Genomic DNA, 9,682 nt, shown 5'->3' with positions numbered 1-9,682 from the left:
TTTTTTTTTTAGATCAGCGGAGCAGGGCAGGCAGGCAGGTTTGAAGTTGAAGAGGGCCAGGGGTTGCAAGAAGTAAAGGACATCAGAACAATCCCTACGAAATATGGGAAATGATTGGGAATGCCATGCAGGCACCGCGCAGTCATTTGGCTAGCAGGGGCTTTAGCCCATCCACTTTTTTGCAATGAGACTAGAAAATTTTTTGGAAAGTTTACTCTAACGCAACTTTGGATAGTTTACTCCTATGTAGTAACAGTTTTTCTTAACTGGAAATCTTTTTTGTTCATTTTCTAGGTGTTTTATCTTGTTGAATAATATGATATATTTTCTAACTTTGTTAGCTTGGTTTTTTATTACCCTCAAGCTAATTTTGTCTATTTTTATCGTGATTGATATCTTCTCTGAACCAGACTGTTTATAAAAATTCAGTAGAAGTAAGAAAGTATTTTCTAAAAGGGGCGTTTTCTGGCGTTCTAGAGGGCCCTCCACTTTTACACTGGCGCGTGGTCCCTGATGCCATGGTATATAATAGGGACATCTTTAATATTTCTGAAAAATGCTGGAAAGTACCCTCTTTTCTTAAAATGGAGCAACTAGCTACACTTACATTAAAAAAGTATAGAGGGACACCTTCGATTAACACACTATGGCGTTGCGAAGGTTTTCGATTTTGCAACTGAGGCTTGTTCCGATATTGGCAGTTTATTTTGTCAAACAATCTAGTCCTATGAATCCCCAAATGTGGTTGAAAGTTGAAAAAACACTTCAGCCTTTGAATTATAACCATAAAAGCTTAGGTTCTTACAATTTTCCTGTATATATAACAGTTCTCTGAGAAAAAACCTTTGTCTCGCAGCGTCGTAAACTTCTTCGGTCTGCTAACCCTTCGTAAATTTTAACTGTTCTTGTACGGAAAAAGTATTTACACACCACAAAACCTGCACTCAATTAGCATCCGACAATTGATGCAATTTCACGACAACTATTCGCAGTATTTTCGCAGAAAGCAATTTGCAAGCACTTCTCGTAACTTAGTTCTTGATTATAAAAAAATCCATGTTTAGATCTCAAGGCCAAATAACTTTATGGTTGACCTTTTTTTCAATTTGTTGGCGTACGTAAAAAGCATCAAAACGCTAACAACGTCTTGCAAAAACTTCATGGAAATAGCTGCCGTACCTTTTTAATGCCAAACGACTTTAAAAAGGCCTTTCAAAAGTTTCTGCATAAAATGTTTTCCAAATTTTGAAGTTTTCCCAACATTTTTTCAACGTAAGTGTATAATCCTGAAAACAGGAAACTTTGCTGAAAAGGGGAGAATTCTTTAAGGGCCTCTCCAGCCAAATTTTGCACTTGCATTTTATTGGCTAATCTAAAGGAGTTGAACCTGCTGATCACGAATTCGTTATTTGTTTTTCGATATTTTTTACAGTTTGTGAGATATAAGCTTTTGTCGTTTTTTTTCTCGGAAAGGTGCAACTTTAAAGCCTTATAACTTCTAAGCTAATTGGAATTTCGCAAAAACAACGACTTTGCCATAATACACGCACCAGATGCTAACTTTTTAGTCAATAAAAAAATTTTTTTTTTGGCTGGAGAGGCCGTTTAACTTTTGGAAATTTGTAGGGATCAGGGCCTTCGTCTTCAATATCAGCACTTTATTACATGAGATTTTTTTCATAGAATTTCCCTTAAATTCTTCATGATTGGTTTCCTTCCATGTTAGCACCTGCTGTTTTAATAAAACCCCCCACCCATTGGAACATATAATTCCTTTGGTAGTTTTCTTACAACTATAATTAAAATGTTCTTGATTCACGATACATCAACATATAAAATTTTAAAAAGGGAAGGTCCGTGGGGGAGGTAATTTCAATAGGCGGAAGAGGGGGTTGTACCACTTTAAAATATGAAGTGAAACCCTAAAATTTGTAATTTCTCCAAAAACACTACCCCAGAGTTTATGCAATGCATACCCTAAATGTAACTCAAGTAAGAGATGAATATATTTTATGACGATTAAATTAAAGATTAATAAATCTCAAGGTCAGGGGCCGATCCATAATTTATTTTGACTGCCACATGGATGAAAAAAGAGCCAGGGGCATAGCCTTCAGAATCTTTTTGCTTTCCATGCAGTCTAGTTCTTCATCACCATTTGTGGAATCATTGTGTGATACCAAGCCTTTTTGGAGGGAGGTTATTGTCTCCCTGGATAGTTTGGGGGAAAATACTGGGTTTCAAAGTTGCAATAAAGCTAAGCAGTGTTTCATGTAGGCAAGAAACAATTAAATTGATCTCTAATAAATATGGCACCACCCAACCTGTGGGGATTTGCTGTTCTCTAGTCCTATTCTCTTTTGTAGCTAGGCTTGTTAGGAAAGAGGATTTTCTTGGATTTGGTAAAACACAAAGAAATTGAATAAACCAACAACTATATGAAGAATGGACAAAAACTCTGTCTTAATGCATGTGACATATGACAATGTGGATGTCTCATGCAAAATGTGTGAGATTTGGAAGGTCTGGTAACTTCATCTCTAGTTTCTAAGAATTTCAGATAAAAATAGATTTATTATGTATGTGCATTTATGCTATTTTAACAACCAGCTTTAACAATTTTAAAATGTAAATAGTAACAGAACTACAAAATCAATGACTGATATTAAAAGTTTCTGAATTTTACATTTCCTCCTTCTGTTTCGTGAAATAATTTAGCTTCTCTTTTGGATCAGGAACAATCTAAGAAAAAAAAAATAGAACATATATAATTGTTGAGATTCATGACAAGGAATTAAAATTGTAGCTTGGAAATAGGAAGCAGAATTTTTTTTTGCACCAGTAGTATTCTAAATCAAAATATGCAGGTTGAAACTAGTCCAGAAAGATAAGCTTTTGGATAAATGTTTGAAAGTTTTATTGTCATTTGTCAAATATTTCTCAGAACACTGCAGCATTCCATCAAGGGGCAGACACTTAGTCAAATTTTGGGGGGAAGCCTATTGTTTTAATAAGATGATATAACATTTTACCATTGTTTTAGAACAAAATACCATTGTTCTCCAAAGAATTGGGTGGGGGGGCAGTCACCCCCTCGCTGCCCAGGTGTCCGCCACTGATTCCATCAAATGAAAAAAAGGGTAGAATGGTTTACTATTAGTAAAAAATTTTTGCTTATGATTTGCTTACCGTATCTGCTCCAGGCTTCCATCCAGCAGGGCATACTGTTGTCATAAGAAGAAAAAATTGCCTTTTAGTTTGTGAACATTAGATAATATTCTACACTCTTGAATCAATAAAATCAGCCCAATTTGATTTGAGGTATGTGCTAGATTCCTCCTGACAATGATTATTGAGCCAGATTCATATGGGGGATACAGGGGGTTGTTTCAAATCGGGGAGGAGATAGGGAAACAGCAACAATTTGATACCTCCTATCCAGTGATTTTTCTAGAAAGAAAATTGAAGAAAAATTGGCCCAGTATGTCAAAAATTTAAATTTCAATGGATAGCAAAATATGTCAATACCTTCTCCATGTTTGTCTGTATATTGGAATGCTTGTACAAGCCTCAGTGTCTCATCAACTGATCTTCCAACCTTGAATCATAATTACAAAGCTATAACTGTGCATATTTAGACATTAAGATCAAACACAGCCATTGGCTACAAGATGGTGCTAAAAGGCACAACTGGTAGAATCACTGAGGGCATACGATAGAAAAAAAAATTGGTCTTGAACAAGGCTATTGCTATATATTTGCTGGTCATTGATATATATCTGCTTTTAAAACAACCTTTATGAAATTTAGTGAACTGCAGTCTATATAAAGAAAAAAATTGATAAAAAAGAAAGATGTTTCTAAGAAGCTGAAAGTATAAATATACATACATACATCTTCCATATTGTTATGTCTGGGTGAAATATTAGTATTTGTTTAATTCAATCTATTTTGGAAAATATATCTCATAACATGGGATTCTTGTCGCTGTTTTGCTTTGTTTCTGAATTTTATCCTGGTATTTCCATATTATTGCTTGATTATTATTATTGATAAACATAGACTTAAAGGTTCCATTTTATGTAAGAATAAGACAACAGCATTAACATAATAAAGAGCTGCGTACATGAAGTACTTACGGGTAAATCATTCATTGTAATCTGTCTCAGTATTCCATTGCCATCAATAATAAAAAGGCCCCTACAAAGAAACAAAACATGTAAATAAAATTGAAAATCTATATATAAATATCCCAACTATGGAGATGCTGGAAAAGCTGTCACCCACTGCACAGAGAATGCTTGTTTGTGGCAAATAAATACTTTGGATCAGAAATTTAAAAAAAATTGATTGAGATGACGAGCTTATGCAGACTAAAACATGTTACAAAAATGGCTCTTGGCTCTTGGATTTTATGCCATAGCACAACCTAGCCATGATTCCAGTGCTAAATACTTCAAAATTATAAGACCTGTAGAGACATGGTCAGGCAATAAGACAAAAGAGACAAAAGAAATGAAGAAGCTACACCTATGATTTACAGTCTTTGAATCCACAAATTTGAAGTTGCTCATTACCGTAATGTATGTCCTTCATTTTCCAATAGCACTCCATAATCCTTTGCAATTTGTTTTGTCAAATCTGCAAGAATAGGTATGCGCATCTTGCCAAGCCCACCTTGTTTCCTTGGAGTATTAATCCTACAAAACAAATCTAGCTTGTAAAAGATTTCTTAAACAACTTTCTTTCATATAAAAATATAAAAACTCTTATCAAAGTATTTTTTTATAAAAACAAAATTCATAAAGTAGCTTGAACTTATGAATCACATATTGTTTTATTCTTGCAGCCTTTTTGATGACTCTGGTAAAATAAGTTGATGCAAAACTTCCCTCTTGTCATTTAGACTCAATAGGGACAAAAGTGAAGATAAGATACAAAACATTTCTTTTCTAATGACAACTGTCAAGCAAGCATTTTCCACCCAAATTTCCAACTGATTGATATGTTGTAAAATCTTTGCTTTTTCAAAGCCATTTTCGATCGATACCTTTAAAATCTGGAATAATTGTCAAGCTCTAATAACTTTAAAAATTTTAAAGGATTTCTAATGTTGAACAAAAACTTTAATACTGACCAGGCTAAATGTGTAAAAACTGAATCTACAGAGCATGCAACAACCTCTGTATTCAATTTTTTGAATTCTTCAATTCTGTCACTATATGCGATGATTTCAGTTGGGCAAACAAAGGTGCTAAAAAATAAAGGGTCCATTAGTTTGATCAAAATAAAAATTAAAAAAACAAAATTGTATATCTAATAGAAAAAGATCTTTAGTGTCGAACAGGAACCATAAACCATTGAATTTTCATCAATCAGTTGTTAAACCAATGACTTAGCAGGAACTCTGCTAACTGAGCTCTGAATACTTACATGATAACTGAAGCCACTGGACTTGATAAAGCAATTTTAATTGAGAAGGGAGAAGTTTTTAAGGGTGATTTGTGACTTATTAAGAACATTGCTGTAGATTTTATGAAAATGAAAAAAACTTACAAGTCTAGTGGGTAGAAGAAGAACACCAAATATTTCCCTGAAAAAATACATTAAAATTAATAAATGTTGAATTGAGAAAAAAAGTTATGTCAATGGAGTACTTTCAATGATCAAAGAAATTAAAAAACTAACTGCAACATACCACCCAAATAGATCTAACATGTAGAGTAGTTTGTTCTGTTAGAATTCAATATTCAAAAAGGGTTGATGGGACAAAGACCTTGGGAAGCACAGTTAGATTCTAAAAATGCCTGTGAAGATTAGCTCATTCTGAAACATACTACTAAGCTTTTCATTGTTCTCTGGTGTTTTGATACCATATTGTTGCAGATAAAAGCTTTTAGTATCTCTTAAAATGTTAGTATTTTTCAAAGCCATTTTTAGATTCTGCACTGTCAAAAAATTTTAGTTTTTATTCTATGAGCATTGTATCAGGGAAACCTTTACAACGAAAAAAGGTCTGTGGAACTTCATTGACTTTTTAACTTTCCTGAACTGCTTATAGTTATTAAGACAACAGACTTTTCTTGAAATTTCAGTAATATTAGCATATACAGGACAAATGTTCACCTTTAAAGTCTGTTAATTTCAAGTCTTTGAATTCACCATCTACAACTGCTTTGCCTTCCCAGTATGGTGCTGGTTGTGAAACTACAAAAAACAAAAACATCTCAAACTGGTACATTGTTGTGTGAATGACAAGAACTGACAAATCCATATTGTGATAGTAAAAGCTACATGGACACTTTGAGCCCTGGAATACTTGGAATCAGCAAGGTACCAAGGAGCACCAATCTGAGCAATTTGTTTTGGAAAATACAGGACAATGCCATCATCAAACTTTCTTTGTTGTAACCTTAAAAAACTTGAATTTGCTAGTTCTGTATCAGACCCATAAACAAACAATGCAATAAATCAAATTGAGATTGGTACAAAGGAGAGAAGTACATTTTGCACTGTTCAGTTAAAGATATAGAGGAAGCAGTGATGCTTTGTCTGAAAGATTTAACTACGCAAGTTTGAAAGGGGGAATAACAAATTCCAGGCTGTGTATTTTCAAGAGATGTGGAATTCACTTTGTTGAGATTATCAAGGTCCAGACTAAGTTAAATACCAAAGCACATTCTTATTGCTATCCACTGATGCTATAAGGCTATAAAAAACACTCTTTCTACATAAGAAATGTTTTAGTCTGGAATGCATTAGTAGAACATGCAGTCCTTTGGTAAATAATTTTCCTTAAAATTGGCCTTAAATTTCAATGATTGAATACCACAACTTATTTCAAGTCTACATTTATGAATGTTGATGGGGGTGTGTGCTGCTTTGTGGCAAACGTGTTGGTGCCAAAGGTTGTATGTAACGGTACAGTCTCCTTTGTCTTGACTTTAAATCAAGCAAGTTTTCCTTTTTGCTAAATATCTCAACAGCCTCGACTTTTTTTTTGTTTCTACGGGAAGGGCACTATCCTCTATATTTTTACTGATGCTGACTAGAAGCCTGCCCTACTTCACTTTCAAGAGAATACTTACTCAATGCTTTGCTCCAGTGAAGAGCGTGGTCGTGCCCGGTTTTTACCTCTTGTGGATAGACTTGACCTCCTGCATATGTTCTGCAAGAATCATCATCTTTATCTTTGCAGAAAACTGCACCAACGATGACAAACAGTAAAAGCACAGCTCGTGTAGTGGTAGCCATTTTTGCTCATGTGAAGTTCCTCGTTTCGGAGTGAGACAAAAAGAAGCGTTGGCTGTACGTGGACCAATCAAAGATCAGGACCTGTTAAATTGTCAAGATTATGCTAGATAAACAATTATTTTCATCAATACAAGAATCACTATATTCTTATGGTTGCTACATGACAACTTCTAGGCAGCTATTATCCAGAAATATTCTCTTGATTTTGTCAAAATCGGAACACAGTTTAATTTTGGATACATAGACTGATTTTTGCCTCCTGAGCTACGGACTTTTTATCCTACGGACTTTTTGTCTATTGATTGGCCAAAAACAATATTTCAAATCAAACGCTGCTGACATTTTAGTGCAGGCAAGAAACCATATTTTTAGAAGCTTTCTTCACTCTCGCAAGCTGGCATATGAAGGACTAATTAGGCCTGTTAATCCCTCTTTCCTCAAGTCGACAATTAACACTTCTGTGTGACTATTTATATATGCACGTACAAAGGCAGTTTGAATGCTGAACATAAAAAGCTGCCGTATATAATGATACTACAAAGCTTTAAAATGTAAAGATCAAATTTTACATTGAACACATTTCATTTATTCGAGTGTATCAGTGGAATTCAGCCATATCAATATATCAACTAACGAAATAATGTGATTTTGATACTTTTTCAAAATATCAGCCTGGGATAAAAGAGTTGCCTTTTAATGGTGCTATTAAATTTACGAACACATGCATGAAATCACACATGGGTGATTAAATTTATTCGAAACGTGTCAATCGATTGATTCGTATACAAACTATGTGCCTAGGGACTATTATCATTCATACAAAGACGTGAACTCTTTAACGCTAATTTTTACGCTTTGACACATTTGTACAACAACAAACAAACACTTTCAAAAATGCTTCTTGTTGACATTGGTGACTGACAAATGGTTAGTTGAGGTGGAACTTGTTGCTAATAAAAGCTGTGTTTTGTTGAAATTTGTTAGAACGACTTGGGTACAAGGGTCGAAACCACGAATATAACACTGTTGGGACATACTTCTTCAAGTTTGTGTAAAGAAATATACGTTGTTAGAATAATGTCGTTTGTCTGGGTAAATTGGAAAAAACAAGTACCAATCCCTCTTCAAAAAGGAAGCAGAAATAGCATTTGCCAGAGGTTAAACTTAGCTGCAGATAAAGTTCGAAGACCATCACAGGAATCTCGAAGTACTTCAATATCGACAAACGTAGAATGCCGTTTGCCGAAAGTTTGCCAAAATGAAACAGAAAATGAACAACTGCACAAAGTACGAGATGTTCAAGAACGGATTGCCAGGCATAAAGCAAGGAGAAAGAGTTTTACCAAAATCAATGCAAGGAAAAGTATAAAAATTCGTTTACACGGAACAAAAGAAAAGGTCTTGAGTGAAGACCAATGCAAAGATGGTGATTGTACCAGTGGTGACGAAGCTGTTGTTTGGGAACCAGAAGCAGCAAAAGAAGAAGTTAATGTCAAGGTGACAAATGTTCTAGAAAGTTTCCCAGTTGATCAAACAGACGATGCAAATGAGATTTTTGAGCCTAAACTATTTATTAAAAAAAAGAAACAGTCTGTATCATGGGCTGTTAAGGACAAAATTACAAATCGGAGACAGAGCGTGCGAAAAAACTTTCTTGGAGCAGAATTTGGCCGCAAAGCCTCAGTTGATGTCATGGGAAGAAAAAGAAGCGAAACGTTTCCTAGGTTACATTATGATAATCCTATGGATGAAGTAAAAAATGGAATAACAGCGAGGAAAAAGGATTCCAAAGCTTATTGGAGTAAAGAAGATGGCACAGGACGAAATAGACTGCCTAGATTAAGTTACTCTGACATAAAGACACTTTGCGATTTGGATAAAGTGCTTCAAGCTGAAGGATCCAACCGGAGTCTCTTCTATCGACGTGGCACAAAAGCATATGACGTATCAGAAAAAAGAAGATCGACAATAAAAATTCCAGCCTTACCTGAAAGAAAACCGAGCCTTAATAAAAAGTTATCGATCACAGTGCCTAAGGCCGAATTTCCCGTTTTGAGAAATTCAAACAAGAAAACTACGAATAGAAGAGTCAGCAGAGGCAATCAAGAATTTGTAGAAAAGGACCTAAATGAAGAGCGTCGAGGAACTTTATTGGATGCAAAGATCCCGCATAACTTTAGATTTAATCAATCGCGAACGGTTGATGAAACTGGAAATAAAGATATCGTCTCTCCATTCCCCTCTATGCCAAGACTAATAAACAAAAGACTCTCTGAGGCATTCCGAGAGATACAAGAATGCAGATATTTGAGACTTTACTCAAAAATGTGACACATCACTAAAAAGATACACTTTAAAGCTTTGTAGATAATGTTGGCTTCAATGTTGCAGCAGTAACACTCAAGCCCGTTCTCTTACTTATCTCGAA

The 9,682-nt window shown here is 34.8% G+C and overlaps 1 protein-coding gene across 1 annotated transcript; it reads right to left on the bottom strand.

Annotated features, from left to right (window-relative positions):
- Positions 1-2,571: 2,571 nt before the first annotated feature.
- Positions 2,572-7,286, bottom strand: LOC135685330 (peroxiredoxin-1). The gene is made up of 9 exons (XM_065201240.2): positions 7,089-7,286; positions 6,127-6,207; positions 5,557-5,593; positions 5,138-5,254; positions 4,578-4,700; positions 4,140-4,200; positions 3,529-3,598; positions 3,190-3,224; positions 2,572-2,742 (listed from the first exon to the last, which is right to left on the bottom strand). Exons 1-9 carry the CDS (start codon positions 7,252-7,254, stop codon positions 2,683-2,685), a joined length of 750 nt encoding a protein of 249 aa, XP_065057312.2. The 5' UTR covers positions 7,255-7,286; the 3' UTR covers positions 2,572-2,682.
- Positions 7,287-9,682: the final 2,396 nt, after the last annotated feature.

The sequence above is a fragment of the Rhopilema esculentum genome, chromosome 15 (genome assembly GCF_057945365.1).
Source record: "Rhopilema esculentum isolate cy_ngs chromosome 15, ASM5794536v1, whole genome shotgun sequence".
Taxonomy (NCBI): domain Eukaryota; kingdom Metazoa; phylum Cnidaria; class Scyphozoa; order Rhizostomeae; family Rhizostomatidae; genus Rhopilema; species Rhopilema esculentum.
This window is presented reverse-complemented; position numbering and strand designations above follow the sequence as displayed.